The following is a 16,144-nucleotide window of genomic DNA, read 5'->3' on the forward strand; positions in this document are numbered from 1 at the left end:
CAATATGAGCTCATACCATATACTATAAAAGTCAGGATGGAATGATTGAGCGTCTCAATTTTTTTCTAAATCTAAGATGCATTTTCCTCCTTTGGAAAACGCATCTAATAAAACCTGCTGACAATCTTAAAAAGAAAACCTTACTTTGCTACAACTGTTAACAACGCTTTACAACTGCTGCTTTTTATAACAGCTGAGAAGACGGATGCTGAGCAGTGTAATCTCCATGTCTATTAAATGTATTTCATGTTAAATCGTCATGTCATAAGTGGTGGGGGTAAAATGACTTAAAACTCTTCAAATTTTGAGAACTTAACACTTCCAAGGAGAATATAATTGCAATCCTAACATTTTTAGTTATTTCCCTCAACTGCTGATAACCTGAGCTGCATGTGCAAACGGTGCCAATTAAGCAGAACTGGCTCTATCTGACTGAGATAAGGCAGGGTCATGCTGCTTTCGTTAGATAAACCAGCCACGGCACACCATGTTTCCATCTTAGACAAACCATCCACAAAATCGCTGCTTGAAAACAGTCTGAAAAATTAAGGAGGAGGGGGGAAAGGCCTAGAAAGACTGAAGTGGCCTAAAAGCAACTGTGAGCAGCACATGCTGAAAGTCGGAAGTTCGAGCTTCGGCCCCATTAGTTTTCTATCTGCTCTTCGCTCCACCTTGCAAGGGGCTGTGATGAGGTTGTGCTCCTTAGAATGTGTTTTGTGATTTACACCCTCTGATAAGAGCCGGAGATGCTTCCCCCTGCGGGGCAACTGGACAGAAGTGTCCAGTGAGCCTTAGCAGACCTCTGGTACGATAGGGAAATGAACACGCCGTAGAAGTGAATGCGGGCCTCTAATGCCCACTTAATGTGCGAAAAATGTCTGAGTGGCAGAAGTGAAAAGATCACATTACAAAGATGTACAGAAGGGGAAGAGGTCCAACGCAAAACACTAAAGCGGTTTGAGCTGCAGCTTTAATTGTCAAAAAATAAGCTCAGTGAATTAGGACCGGGGATACACAGTTTAATGTCAGTATTCTGCTCTTTGTCAGTTTGTGCAGATTAAGTGCAGTCCCACAAGGAGACAACTCCAACAAACCCCTTTTACACCTAATGCCCAGGCCATATATCATTAGACTTAACATCCTAATCCTCTGGAGTGCTGCCTGAAAACAGATTATTGTGTGGAAGAACTGCCCATTTGCTTTGCATCAAGGGGCAAAGGCAAAACTGAAAATTACTTTTTGTCGTTTTCAACTTCTTGTTTTCAACTGTTTTTTTTTTTGCTGATTAAGTTGTGTCCAGTATGTTACTGTAGGCCAGGGGTCAAGGACCTTTTTCAGCCCCAGATCTGCCGCTCAGCCTTGGTTAAAGACAGGGTCTATCTACTAACCTGCCAAAGTGAAGAAGGCAGCTCAGACTTTATGTCCAGCTTGAGGTATTTTATGACCTCAAGCTGGACAGGCATGCGGTTTATATTTATATTTATATTCCATCATATGAATAGAGGTCTACCAAAAACAAAAGCAAGGGTTCCACATCTTTTCACGACACAATTGGAGGGCAAAACAGAGTGAATGTTTCTGTAGTCCGTGTGATGACTGTGTCATACCGACAGCAAGTCTTAGGCAGTCCGTGAGTCTGTCTGTCAGCAAAGTAGCTCGTGTACTCCGATTTGATGATTTTCAGCTGTAAAAAGGTCTACAACAGCGGGAAGCAGATCCAAAATAGGCAGCTACTCTTAATGCACAGCCGGTCGGGAGAGGACACTAATGTCTGCAATTAATAATCCACAACAGCACCCTGTCTCTGGAGCTGGCTTTCAGACTGTCAGTTTAGCAAATGGACAATCCCGATATCTGCTCCACTTGGCCAAATCAAACACGTGGTTGAACTTGGCAGCTACCTGATTTTCTCTCAATGCGCTGTGTGGTTTATCTTTCACCGACTGTCATCTTTAAAGAGTTCCCATGGGTCATATGTTCATGCAGACAGGTACGACCGATAAATTATGTTCAGAAAATTGTACTAAAAATGGCGTCCGTGAGGATAGAGGTTGCACTGCACTTTTTTTTAGCCCAAAACATGATCATTTTAACCACACTTAAGAAGTTTTGATGTTCAACCGAAACCATGTGACGTTACTGCCCGAACCCAACCAGGAAGTGACAAAAGGTGCGTCAGTAAAGTTTTGCATTATTGACTGAATGCCACTCGGAAGGGAAAACGCAGCTGTCACACCTGTTGGTTTTCGATCCCCCGTCACTCAAAAAGACGTATGCTTTAAAGTTGTGTATGTAGCCGCACCATCAACTCCCTTTGTGGCTTATTAAAAGAATGAATTAAAAATGACAGATTGTTGGAAGACTCATTGCTTTGTTGGGAAGCCGTCTTTAAAAAGCTGACAGCGATTTTCTCTTTTAGCTACAACTGATGGCACTAAACATGAAGTACACTGTAGCCAACAACCATACCTTTGGTCATTCTTCTTATATGACCCTCTCTAAAAGTTGATTCTTTATTAATAAGTTGTTTAAATTGTACATTGTTTTTTTGTGCAATCTTCTATTTAACTTTTTTTTTCAAAATTTACATCAAACCTTAACAATTTGCGTTTCATCCTATGAAGTAAATGTTGCCTTGAATAGAATGACCAAAACCTCACCATGAAAATGATACATTTTATAAATGTGAACTACTACAGTTCGACAGTACTTTCTTCATATCTTTAATCGCACAAACTGTTACCTTTACTTTGTTATTTTACAGAGTAGATGAACTAATATGTATAATTTAAGAAGTCCTTGTTTTTCCACATTTCAGCTGCGCTAAGAGTGTGAGTCATGCTGACAACTATCTATTAACCCACCTGACTGTTTCACATTTGCAGCGGCAGTGATTCAGCCTTCACCACAACTGTTGATATTACAGCCATACAGCTGACCTCAGCAGAAGTCATCTTAAGTTCATATTACCATAGTCGGATCTCATGTTCCCAGACAAAATGACCCTCTGGTTGAAGGCCATTTCTCATCCCACGTCACAGCTAATCTACTCCACTGGCATGCTGTCCTTTAACCGAAACCAGATGCAGAGAGTCGATGGAGGATGAGCCCCCAATTAAAGTCACTGTTTTGCTTTGTGGAAAGAGGAGGCAAACAGTTTTCTGAAAAGACCCATTAAACATCATCTGCTAATGGCATCATAAATTCCAAATCGCCAATAAATGCTTTGTTGTTGTTGTGTTTACTACATCGCTAAATACTAAGAATAACTAACACGCTTACTTCGGTGAGAAAAAAAAAATGCAACCACAGGTTACCTTCACCAATATTTTATTGGATGAATGTAAAAACTGATCCGTTTCAGTCTGAGAACCAGGAAATCAGCGAAGAACTAAGGGGTGTGAAGTCTAGAAAGTGGAATTATGCAGATGGTGACAGGGCTTGAAGACTGGTCTTGACGGCTGCTAGGTTTCCCTTCCAGGAGCTGAGCCTGTCGTGCAGCTGCTGCCACTGCTGCTTGCCAAAGGTGCGGTGTGTGCTGTGGCTGAGTGAACAGAGACAGAAAAGCAAGGCCAAGGTCACACCTCACAGCAACAGTACACGGAAGTATGAAAAACATGCATCCGAGACTGCATTTCAGTCACAGACAGAGTACTCAGTCATCGCTGTGTAGCGCCAGAGTCATGTGAATTTCAAAAGAAAGAATCTAACTGAAGAAAAATGACTTCACAAACTGTGGAAGTAGCTGCATGCAACTTCCTATATCATTCCTTTGCTGTTTGGGCATCACTAGTTCAACTCTCAAAAGAGTACTAAAAACCTGCTTAGAGGAGCCCATGACTACTGATTGTTGGGTGAAAGCCTGAGGAGTCAGTTTTAATAAAGGTTTTCAAATTTGGATCACTTGGCCTTTGGTCTGACAATTTCGTATAAGTGGCTCTGACAGCTCAACTTTTTCCACTTGAAATGATGAAAAAAAAGTTTTATCTTTCTAAATTTAGGGCTCTCAGAGAAAAGTTACTCACAGTAAGTTCTCTAAGATGGTAGAATGGAGACACTTACCTCACAACGACTTTGCGCTGCGTCTGGTCGATTTTGCAGTACACCATTTTGGTCCGTACAGCTGAACAGAGATAAACAAAAACAAAACGAGAGAACATTAAAGGTTTGCGCCGGGTGACCAATGGTTGCTGCTGCACAACGGATACTGCTTAGGCTTCTCTGACTCCAACTTGCTCTGAGACAATACAGACAAAGAAAATCTCACAAAAAAATCCAAGCAGCAGCGTTTTCTAAGCTAGTTGCTGCAGCTGCTCTCCACCAGCTGAGAGACTAACCGGCGTGATGGGGCTGAATGGCTGGAACCACAACTGAAAAGTAACGGTATTTTCCATTCAATTAAAAATCTTTTAGCTGATGGCAACTTATCGAAGAGCCTTATTAGCTTCAGCTTGTGTTACAGGTGGGATGAAATAAAAGTTTTTTTCGTTTACAATATGAAAACTCCTTATTCTTGTTGTCAACACAAAATGCTTGATAGTGTAAGCCAAATTCACCCATTCACCTACACACTCATGTATTGCTTGTGTTATACCACACTGGGCGCATATCCCTAATAAGCCGACACACAAACCAGCAAGCACATCAGGGCATTGTGAGGTTCTGTAAACTGTCCACGAACAAGACACTGAACAACACTGAAGGCCGACGCTGGTCTTAAAACGTTCAGTGAACTGGGCTTACATACAACATTATGAATTTCTATCAGCAACTGCATCTTATCAGCGAGTGGATTGCATGTTTGAAGAGTGTGGACGGCAAGGTTTTTGTACCATCGATGACGAAAGCCTCGACGTCATCAGCTCCGATCTGCAGTTCCTGCTGCATGGTGTCGAAGGGGATCTCCTTGAATTCTGCCGCCATGCCCATGAACGTCAGCAGGCGCATCTTGGCCATATTTTGCTCGTGAGAGAGACCTGAGGAGCAGTATGTAGGGATCATTAAGCACCAAACAGTCACAGTCAATTACTCTGCAGTCAGGGAGGTTCCCTGTAATAAAATGTTCAACATTTAGGAGCAACAGGGGAATCTACTTAACACAAACAGAACTCCATATTGTCTGTTTTGAGAGCCCCTCCTACACCTGCTCTAATTACACTTATTGCTTTTTGTGGCAATGAAGGGAAAGCAATAACAGAAAAAAAAAAGCTTACAGACACATTCTTGCACTGTGTCAACGCTATACAAGTAAACCCTAAGTATTCAAGACAGAAAAATTCTAAACTACACACACAAACATCTGCCTTACGTTCATAACACCTGAAGTACATTTTTTAGTTTCTGTGTTCATGGACGCTTTGATGCAACTAACACCATGTGGCTACTTACCAAGAGAGTCAATAAAGTCTTTGTTATTTTGGTAAAATTTGACGTACGCGGCTAGTTTTGCGCTCACAAAGATGGTTAATAGCTGAAAAGAAAGGAGAAAAAAAAGAAATGTCATTATGGAACTGTGAAACGCGGCTGTTGGAATCATGACCACCAAACATTCTCATAATCAAGTTCAGACTTATCAATAACTTTAGAGATCTCACATTACGTTTCTGTCACAACTCTGAAGATATGTGCACACTCTCCTAACAATAGATTTTCTTTGTCTTCACCTGCTCAGCTGATAATGTGCCTGCCACCATGTTGATAATCATCCCTCATTATTAACCATTCACCAATTTGGCATCGAGTTGTGCTTGTTTTAACTTTCACCGACACTACAGGTTAAAACTTCATTATACTGGATGTACTTTGAGAGCTATTGTAGACTTGAAAAGTCACATGTTCTATTGAATTCATAACTGAATGATTTTATTGAAAGGACAGCCCATTGAGATTTGTCATCCGACGATCAAGTCGTTCCAAAACACACAAACTATGATAAAGAACAGTTTAAGGAAAAACTGATTGGTTGATGAGGGCACTCTTGTTGTCTTGCCTACATTTAATTACACTGACTGAACATCCTTTTGCACTCACATCATGGATGAGTTCTCCCTCCAGGAAGCGAACAGGTTTCAGGGTGAGCAGGTGGTCAAATAGGAAGGTGTTGGGGTCTTTGAGAGCACGGACGATACATCTAAAAGAGAAGGGACGCAGATGTATGCTTAGTATAAAAGGAGAGTCGCCGTTTTGTGACTTCACGACAATTGTTGACAAGTTCTGCAAGTTCACCTGTGGGCATCAACACGTGCTTGAGAAGCATTGTCTTCTGTGTAACTCCCCAGCAGCTCAACCATCACTTTTGCTGCAGCCTCACTATAAAACAGGTGATTAAATGTTAAAGATATTGTCACCCCCCTCCCCCCATGCCCAATGCACGTGTATGCATAAAAATAAAAAAAATAAAGGCATCTACCTTTTCTTGCAGTCCACCAAAGCTTCATACACCAGCCTCAAAAGTGTGTGCTTCTTCTCTGTGTTCAGGTTCCAGTCAACAATCCATTTGCGCACCTGATTCGAAGCCAAAACACAACAACAGTCAACAGTGCAGACAGTCAAAGTCTAGACCGGGAGATACACAACGTGTCTTCTGATTTAAGCAGCACAGACAAAGTGCTTTTAATGATGAAAAATAGACATACCTGATCAAGTTCAGTGGGGATAAAGACAATAGCATTACAGGTGGCAGCCACCTTGATGAGGCTACAGAAGACAGTGTATCTCACTGGAGTGTTCTCATCCATGCCATGGAACAGGTTACTCAGCCTATTGTGTCACAACATTAGAGAGATAAGCAGTTGTTCTTTTAAGAGTTAAGGGCTTACTTTGACAGACAAAAAGAGAAATGGGACTCACAGCTGCATTCTGAGGGAGGGTCTCTCTCCTTCACGAGACTTCACCAGTTTCTCACATAAACTTTCAATAAGAGCCTCCTGCTTTTCTGTCTCCAGGATCAACAGCAACGACACAATGCTGTTCATGACACTCTCGACATCTGCAGAGAAGCAGACTGATGACTACGGGCCACGAGAAATCGCTTTTAACCTGCAGCATTTTCAGTGCGTCGCACACAAATAGGACATATTCGTGGAACATTAACAAATGCATGATTTGTAACATTTGTATGAGATCATTTAATTTAGGCAATAATGAGCAGCAGAGTACTTAAGTGTGATTATCACTAACTTTTTTTGTGCGTCTGGTAACACAAGTTGAAAAATTACCTAATATCTTTAAATGTCCATTATTTAGTGCTTGTCCAATTCTAAGTAAAAAGCAGTTTCTAAGATGTGGGGGAGCTCTTGTCGCCTACCTTTATCGTCATCTTTGAGGCACACGTCACATGCCTCGATAATCTGAGCCAGATCAACATGAAGTCCACCTTCTGCATTCTCCTCTGAGATGTCAGCTCCTTTGGACTTCATGTAGGCTCTCAGCTCTGAAGCCTGAAATGTTAGAGCGAGAAATTATTCATCCTGGTGGTTAAACAAACATATCCGCACAAAGGATGCTAAGCTACACCAATGAAAACGATTCAAAACATACAGCCATATGGCCTTTTATCTTAATTCCCCAAATATTGCACAGCAGAAAGTTATGGTAGACTAACAGACAATTCTCAGGGTTTAACTGAACATAAGTTGTATCTACTGTACTACGTTTAGCCACAAAAAAGCTTTCGGTAACTTGTTTTTTTTACATGTAGCTTCATGCAGACTAAACGGCTAGCGTTCTTTGCTAGTTTAGCTATATTTACGACATTTGTCACAACTTTGGGCACATTGGTTGTAGCTATGAAACGACCAACAATTATTATCGTCGACGAAATTACAAACAACCTATCCAGAATGTGTGTTAAATTATATAGCTACTCATAATTTGTGGTTATACACATTCAGCAAATAGCTCACAGCATGTACAGGACCTGTCAGCTGCTAAAAAAAAAAAACGGTACGGTTAGCATTTTAGCTAACTAGCATGCTAGGTTACCCGGTTAGGTAGTTTTCATTTAAGAACTCTTTTGTTGGTAGAACCACGCTAAAATGTTTTTAAAATATGTCTCGTACCTGGTCTTCTTCTGTTATATCGATGAATGCCGGAACGCTCATTTTCGGTGTTTCTGTGAGCCCAGATGATGAAATCCACGCTCCCACCAATGCTGAGATCCGACCGGAAAAGAAAGGCCAGCCGTACCGGTGACACGCTTGCTCTTCCGGGTCATGTTGTTAAAGCCGCAGTTGCCTGAAGTGAACGGCGTCTCATTCATAATACATCCGTGGTCTCATTGTTATGTCTTTTCGGAGGTCATAGTTTTTATATTGTAACTTTTAAAAACTACGAGTATCGTTAATCTGCGCATGCATTAGGCTGTAGATGTTCAAGGAATGTCCACATGTGCTTGAAAAATCCCCATAAGTCCTTTACAGCTTTCTTCAAATGCCAGACAACCTCCTAAACTTTATTACTTACTTAGACTTCCCCTTACGTTCATTCTTCTTCATCTAAATTTCTGTCTCCTCTCGGGAAGATTTATCTTGAATGTCTTGGATTAGAGTTTCTGAGGCGATCCCTCGGGAGGTTATCTGATTGAGCTGCAGGCCGTCTTTGGGGACCACCATGGAAGGCCTGATCCAGAGCTTTCCAACGTGGAGACACTGTCAGTGTCAGAGGGCACCTCTCCTCCACCACAAACCCACTGACCTATGGATGCACGTGTTTGCCCCCTTTACCAAATGGGATCCTGTATATTGTTACTATGGTGGGTCACTTAGTGATTGAGGTGAGCAGGGCATGTCGAGCAAAAGGTCACCATAAAGCTATGGAGTCGGGTTACTAACATTCGGGTGATGTGCAGGCTATGAGGATACCGTGGAGTGCTTTTCATTTCAAAGCTAACCTGCTCACAGTTCATCTGTCAGGGAAATATGTGTAATTTGGAAACTCATAGGTTATGGAGACTCATCATGCCATGTCCTAATTCCTTAAAAGCCTGCTTGTCACATATTTCTCCTTGCAGTTACAGAAAGGGAACTTAACTCTTTTACATTCATCAGGATACACACTACCTCAAAACAGTGTGCTGAGGGGAAATGGAGTGTTTCACCACAGAACTCATTGAATGCGTCATTCTGTTGGGAAGTCAAGTGCCTGGTACCAAATCCCACCTTCACTCTCTCCCTGCCCTTGCATGTTGTCATTGCAAAGAATTTATAGCCGTTTCTCCATAAGTGTGCTTGTGTAACTCTGAGGCTTTCATTATCTGATTAACAACTGTTGTCAAGAGCCTGGTGTATTTCAAGGCCAGAATAAAACTTTTGTGGGCTTTGAAGCTCCAGGTGCATGTGAGACATTGTTTTTTTGTCTTCTTGAACAGGTCTTTGAAAATGCCACAAAGCATAGCTGATGCTTGATAGTTATACTATTGGTAATAAAATAAATAAAAAAATAAAAAATCTGAATTGAATCTGGCAAAGTGTGCAAAAGACCCCCCCCCCCCCCTCCATGTATGTATGCAGAGTTCATTGCCTATTCTGCTTCTCCCAAACACCCTGCTTCTTAAAGTTCCCTCTGACCTTAATTTAACCAGGAAATAGTAACCCTTGAGATTTAAAATCTCTTTTCCAAGAGTGTCCTGGCCAAAATAGACAGTAACTTAGGTCAGAAAGGAAACAACACGACAGTGTGCACACACAAGCGCAAAACTGGCTAAGAATATTACAGTTTAAAACATGAAAAGCTCAAGAAACCAAAACTATAGAATCGTCCGATCAAAACATTGCTGCATGCCAAATAGAACAGAATGCTCAGCGTGTAAAACCAGGCATATGTGTCTCAAATATATTTCAAATTTGCTCAAATTGGTTTGGTGAAACTTTCCCTTTCCCATAAGTTCCCTTGAGGCAGTAAAATAATTACACATTTTGCAAGGGAAATTTATACTAGCTTAACTTAAACTATGTTTTATATCAAATCCCAGCTCTCCTATAATTCTGTCTTTTTTCTTTTGCCCCGTTGCAACAGAATGTTATGAGTCCCCAGAATGCTGCACTTTCTGTATCATGTGTAAATGCTGCAATTCCAGAGGGGCTGACCTTTTTTTTTTCTACTAATATTGAGCTCCGAAACCTTGGGAAAAATAACTAAAGCGGCAGTTTGAAAAAAAAAAAACAAAAAAAAACTCAAAGATTAGATTCACTCAAACAAAAGCAGAGCCATAATGCATTTTGTTGTTTTTGTTGATGTAATATTAACATCCCATGATCTGATTTCACAATCTTTGCATTGTAGAGACAAATGTTTTTTCAAGTGCAAGTGTAGGTTTGTGGTCAGTTTGTCTGTACTGACCTCATGTTTGATAGGAAATAGCACATATTCTTTTACCTAAACTGCTGGCAAATTGCCTGATCAGCCTCCTCAAAGATAAATGACTGTGTGTTAGGAGCTGGTTGAGCCCAGGTGCCGGCTCTCTCCCTGTCAGCCGGCCAAGTGGTGAGTGTTCGTGTAAACCAGTCTCATGGTCATCATCCAGCGTGGCTGCCTACCCTTCCACCTACTAATTGTCTGGTTCCCATAGTTCTGCTTGCCTTCACAATCTCCAAAAAATCCCTTTGCTCAAGCTCATCTATCAGCCAGTGACCTTGTCAGGGTGCAGCGCATGAGTAACTTCTCCATTTCCCTAGGTGGAGCAAATTGCTTGTTAATTACTTATATGCTCACCCAACCTCCCCCGAAATGTACACACAAAAACAGTTAACAAATAAACAAATAAAGCCAACAGGGGTGAGTACGGAACGATCCGAGAAAGAAAAATCCCATTGGACCCTTCTGATGGACTTTGGACTTTATTGTCCACAGCTGTAAAGATAATCAATCCCTTACGTGCCTCTGGGTTTTTATTTCAATTTCTATAGTTTGATATTGATGAAAGGGTCAAATTTGTTCAAATATGTTCTTAGAGTTTTAGGGAGTTTGCTTTCATCCCTCAAGGCTCATAGGAACTTGTTGTCAAAATATGTATTTTTCTTTACATGACGATTTATACACGTACACGCACCACCAGTGAGCTTTTAGCCCTCTACTGGCTAAATGTTCATTCGAGCAGCTTTGATAAATCAAAACCTCGTCCATGTTGAGAGAAAAAAATACTCTATCAGCTGCAGTAGCAGGGTGTGTCTGTGTGTGTGTTTGCACATAATTCGTCAAACCGAATGCCTGTGGACTATCATGATAGCTGCTCTGTCCCTGTGATCACCTCTTCAACTCAGTGATCAATCACACAGCCCAGCTACAGTCGGGTCTCTGACTGAGGATGAAATGAATGAATAAGCCCTACACTCAAAACTAATTTTATTGTCCTTCTACCTATCAGCTAGACATTTATCCAGCTAAGTGAGAAGCAAGAGCTCACTCATGATCAGAAAAAATACAGCTGGTACAACGTCACTAAATATCTCGCTACATGTCTCCCTTAACACATCAGCAATCAGTCAGTGTGAGATTGTGGTTTGAGGTATCTGAGGTTCCCCCCCCCTGCATGGAATGCTCAGTTTCACCCTAATGGCAGCAGCAAAAATAAAAGTTACAGGAACTCTGATGTTCCTGCCTTGATAGATTGGGTCAGTGCAGCGGGACTGGGACTCAGTCAGAGATGGAGTGGTCTTTTGTCATCAGAGAGTGTTTACATTACACACACTCACAGGCCGGGAGGGGCAATGAGAGTTTAAAAGGCATGGTCAAACAAAGAATCAAGTTAGTTTCAAGTGGGGATATGTTGTGCAATTTTTGGGTTGAAGTTATAGATCCCAGAAATACTAATTAACTTTGAGATCCCATCTGGACACTTTTACCGGAGCTGATGAATGTAACGGTTAAGGCAGAGAAGATTCAAGCATTAAAACTTTCTTAGCGATCAATTCAATTGTTAAAAAAAAAGTATGTAATTTATTTATTTTTTATTTTTTAAATTAATGAGTTCAAACGTTTGTTTGTTTTGATGAACAAAATGTTAAATATAGCACACAGGAGTGTACAAATCAAGCAAATCCACAGTGTTTTTTAACGAGAAATGTCAAGTGTGTGATTGTAGTGTGCTTGAGAAAGTTGCAGCAGAGTGGCATTCCCCTAAAAGCAAGTGTCAGAAGTTACCGTCACATACTGTGTCATTTTCATATTTTCCCATCACTGTGCACATACCTCCGAGTCATTCAATAAACTTTTGCTCTCCTGGCCCCAGAATTAGGCTCAAGGGTATGACAACAGACAGTAACCGGCAGAGATAGCTGAAATATTTTCTGATGACTGCTTACGCCCCGGCCACAGCTGCTAGGGTGTGACGGCGTGGAAGAGGCTGTGGTTTACTGTAAAGAACTGATAACTGATTCTGACACAAAGGCACCTGCTGGGATGAGGCAGAGGTATGACAGTACATTCGACACGACACCAACATAGGAAATGCATTTCCAGAATAACTTACAAATCCTAAACTAGGCCTTCCTCAGAATTGAAAATCTATGCTTTTGAGACAACTTTCAGTCATCCCACCGTGGCCCCTCATTCCAGCCGGCGCTTTAGTTTTTTGATCTTCTTGATAACCTGTAAAAAAGAAATAAAAATCTCGCTTATACATTCAGTGATCGTTTACGCAACAATATCAAAAGGGATATTTGAGATATTGAGGCTTGAAGCATCGTCTTTGAGAAAAAGGAAAAGGTCCACATCTCCATTATCTTTTAGAAAATAAAAAGAGCGGACAAACATTAAGGTATGCGAACAAAATGTCTTTGAGTTGTTCCTTAAAAGATAACTTACAGATAGAGAAATGCAATGCAAAATACCAAAATATTAACAAGATTTAAGATCAATTCAACATCATCATTCCTTGATGCTACTTACAAAAAATAAATGAATAATAAAGGATTAGAGAAGATGCTGATATATCTCTTAAGAGACGACAGCAGGGGAACAGACAGGGTTCGATTTTTTGTTTTTTTTTCATATCCTTTGGGTTCTGTGCTGAAACCTCACCTCAGGGATATGGCTGACTGTAGGTTGATGGCTAGTTTCAATCCCCACTGCAGAGCCTCGTGGAATAGGAGACTCTCAGCAACTCCTTTTGTAAAAGTTTACAGAAACTTGGCTGGAGAATTTAACCTTCTCAAGTCTCCAAATATTGAACAAAATAATGGAATATTTCATTTCCAATATTTTTCTCATCAAACGTCGTTAAGAAGATTTCCTCTGTCCCACGGACATGTTTTGTCTCTGAACAAAGGCACCATTAGAGAATCGGTTATAATGAGCAAAAAAATTCTTATTTTGGAAAACTTGTACAAATATGTACAACAAAATTTCACAGCACTTATTGGTATTTTTGTGTGATAAGTATTATGTTTTGTGTTGGTTTACAGCTCATGGTAATGTTTTTTGTAGGAACAGACCAGTTTGTCTAGTGGAAAAGTCAGCACCGAGACACAAATTAGTGCAATGTTGTTTGTGCTCTTTGTGTGGAATTTGTGAGGATTTTGAAGATTGGTGGCTTTTTTTTAAAAATGACTTTCAACATGCATTTTCTTTTTCATTTGATTCATTGACAGTTCTTCTTCCCAGTAGTCGAGTAGGACGCAGCCTCATGTATGAATACAGGAGAGATGGGTATTGTGAGATTGGTGTTTGCAAAGGCAACGTGTGTGAAACATCACCACAGTGTTGAGGCTGACACACACTGTAAGTCACTGAATGATTATTCTCCCACGTATCTTTGCTCTCTCATTGCTGGTCTGATGTGTCACACTTTGAAGAGCACTCTGAGCTGATATGGGATTATTAAAAACTGGCAGCTGCTATTTTCTCTGTGATTCATTATCCCAGGAAGAGTGTGTCGTTTAAAGCAGAGTCTGGCATAATTTTCAATAAAAGTAATTTTCTGGTTAAACTATACAACTCCACAGGGCGGTCGGTGGCGTAGTGGGTTAAGCGGCCGCCCCATGTACAGAGGCTACAGTCCTCGCTGCAGCTGGCCCCGGTTCGACTCCCGCACCGAACAGCCCTGTGCTGCGTGTCTTTCCCCTCTCTCTGCCCTCTGCTTCCTGTCTCTCTCCAACTGTCCTCTCATTAAAGGCATAAAAAGCCCCAAAAAATACTTTAAAAAAAAAAAAACTTTATATCTCCAAGCGTGCCCTTAAATGTTTAGAAAATCATCCGATGACGACCAGTGTACTCGGTGTTTTGCCATCTCACAGGCTTGGAAGTTACAGACCTTACTGAAAGCAACAAAGGAAGGCAGGGGAACAAATTCTGAAACATTACAACAGATTGCTGTTGGGTTTGTTGTTATCTTGTTGCTATGCCAACACAGAGATGTTAAGGAGTGGCATTTTTTTGTGCTATCAGCACATCCAAATGACACCTGTTGCTCTCTGGTGCCCTGCAGACTGAATCATATCACATACCGATTACTAATACGATATAGACGTTTATTAAAACGAAAAAAAGAATCGGATTTATTTCTCATCTATCCTTCCAGGTGACATATCTTTCTAGTTTATCACACATCTTCCCAGCTGAGCATATCCCTCTCAAATTTCTCTTTTAGTCATCTTGCCGCAGAAAGCTCAGACGTGTATTTCTTGTAAAGGGTCAGAGGCGGTTTTGACCATTTCCCTTTTTTATGCAAAGCGATGTTGTTTTAAACCTTGAGTTAAACAGAGATGGATCTGAAGAATGAGTGTATTTGGGGGCTGCCATTCGTCATAGATCCTGAAAGGGGTTGCTTTCTCCCGGCCCTGTCACCTTTGATGAATCCCTGCTAAAGACTCCTCTATGGAAGGCACGGCCTGCATTTGCCTTGGCTCAGAGGCGCTGCATTTCCTTTCTCTCCCTCTGGTTTTTTGGCAAGATACTTTTAACTGTGCCACAACCTTTGGTCCGTGAAGTACATTAGTTTAGTTTGTGTTTGTTTGTGATGGGTGGACCACAGACGTTTTTTAGAATTGTTTTGGAAGAAATTAATTCTCCAAGTTACTATTTTAAAGTCAGCTACATGAACATTCTATGAATGTCAGCGTGCTCCTTGGGGATAAGACTGCCTTTGCACTTGTTTATTTCCAGGAATAGAGTCAGTCAGACAGCACTTAATCGTCTCTGCAGCAACAAACCACCCAGAAGATTTTGTGGCTAGCTTTCAGGGATATTTGTAGATTTTGACAGTTGTAATGGATATACCTAAATATGCTCTGGCAACTTTTGTAACTTTACAAAACTGCTTAACGACACAGCACATTCATCAAATTGAGCCCTTGTGTCACTTTACAGAAATGGCTCGGGACTATTATCACACTGATGTTGCTACTGGTCAGATTCTGAATCGGTTGCCTTAATGCTCATAGTTTAATCAGTGTAATCATACCACTAAACTCCCCCCTGTTGATGCTACCAAAACTGGAATGAAGAGGGTTTCGAAGGATACATGAGTGAAATTAGGCAATAATGAATGACTGTAAACAACAGTCTTTGTAAAGCCACCTCAGCAGTTTGCCAGCTGATTTCATCACTCTTACAGTGACTTCTCCACCGCCCCCTTTCTTTTCCTTCTCCCTGTCTGCCTTGAGTGCCCATCCCCCCGCCCACCGTTTCTTTTTAAGTTGATTTAGGGGTCAGTGATGTTCACTGGAATCCTAAACCATGTTCCAGATGGTGATGACAGACACTGGTTAACGCTCTTCACCTCTTCAACACCTCCCCTGGTCTAACGACTCAAATTTTTTGTCCATTTTCGATAGCAGTTAGAAATCAGTCAATGGGGATTAATCAAATGTCCAAACCAATCCAAGCACATGCAACAGAAAGTTAGAGAAAATGATTTAATCTCACAGAATGCTTAAGACTTTTTCTTTTGTTATTTTTTGGTCTTGCTCCATGTCCTCTGGAGTAAGTGATTGAATGTTAAGCAAAATGAACATGCAGTTCACATAAAGGCCTGGTCAGTAATATCAGAACCCCTGAATCAAGAGTAAAAAATTTAGAATATCTTCCAAAAAAAACAAGAAGGAACTTATGATGCTAGAATGAAAATGTTTGATGAAAAAAGAAGAGCAAAGATGAAAAAAAAGAAAAAAAGCCTTGATGTATTGAAATAAAAAAAAACATAAACCTT

General features: G+C 40.9%; 1 protein-coding gene across 1 annotated transcript; it reads right to left on the reverse strand.

The window, feature by feature from the left end:
• Positions 1-3,313: 3,313 nt before the first annotated feature.
• On the reverse strand, positions 3,314-8,188 carry eif3m (eukaryotic translation initiation factor 3, subunit M). The gene is made up of 11 exons (XM_075462276.1): positions 8,061-8,188; positions 7,307-7,439; positions 6,850-6,988; positions 6,636-6,759; positions 6,410-6,504; positions 6,226-6,309; positions 6,031-6,130; positions 5,389-5,470; positions 4,833-4,976; positions 4,063-4,123; positions 3,314-3,544 (listed from the first exon to the last, which is right to left on the reverse strand). The coding sequence occupies exons 1-11, from the start codon at positions 8,100-8,102 to the stop codon at positions 3,421-3,423; spliced, it is 1,128 nt and encodes a 375-aa protein (XP_075318391.1). The 5' UTR covers positions 8,103-8,188; the 3' UTR covers positions 3,314-3,420.
• Positions 8,189-16,144: the final 7,956 nt, after the last annotated feature.

Source organism: Odontesthes bonariensis, chromosome 1, assembly GCF_027942865.1.
Source record: "Odontesthes bonariensis isolate fOdoBon6 chromosome 1, fOdoBon6.hap1, whole genome shotgun sequence".
Classification (NCBI taxonomy): domain Eukaryota; kingdom Metazoa; phylum Chordata; class Actinopteri; order Atheriniformes; family Atherinopsidae; genus Odontesthes; species Odontesthes bonariensis.

What these genes read in the sequence shown, in the direction of transcription:
- eif3m (XM_075462276.1), bottom strand. Translation starts at nt 8,102, where the DNA reads ATGAGCGTTCCGGCATTCATCGATATAACAGAAGAAGACCAG. An exon ending in ATATAACAGAAGAAGACCAG is followed by an intron (nt 7,440 to 8,060) that starts GTACGAGACATA and finishes CTAACATTTCAG; the next exon opens with GCTTCAGAGCTGAGAGCCTA. An exon ending in CCCTCCCTCAGAATGCAGCT is followed by an intron (nt 6,760 to 6,849) that starts GTGAGTCCCATT and finishes GTGACACAATAG; the next exon opens with GCTGAGTAACCTGTTCCATG.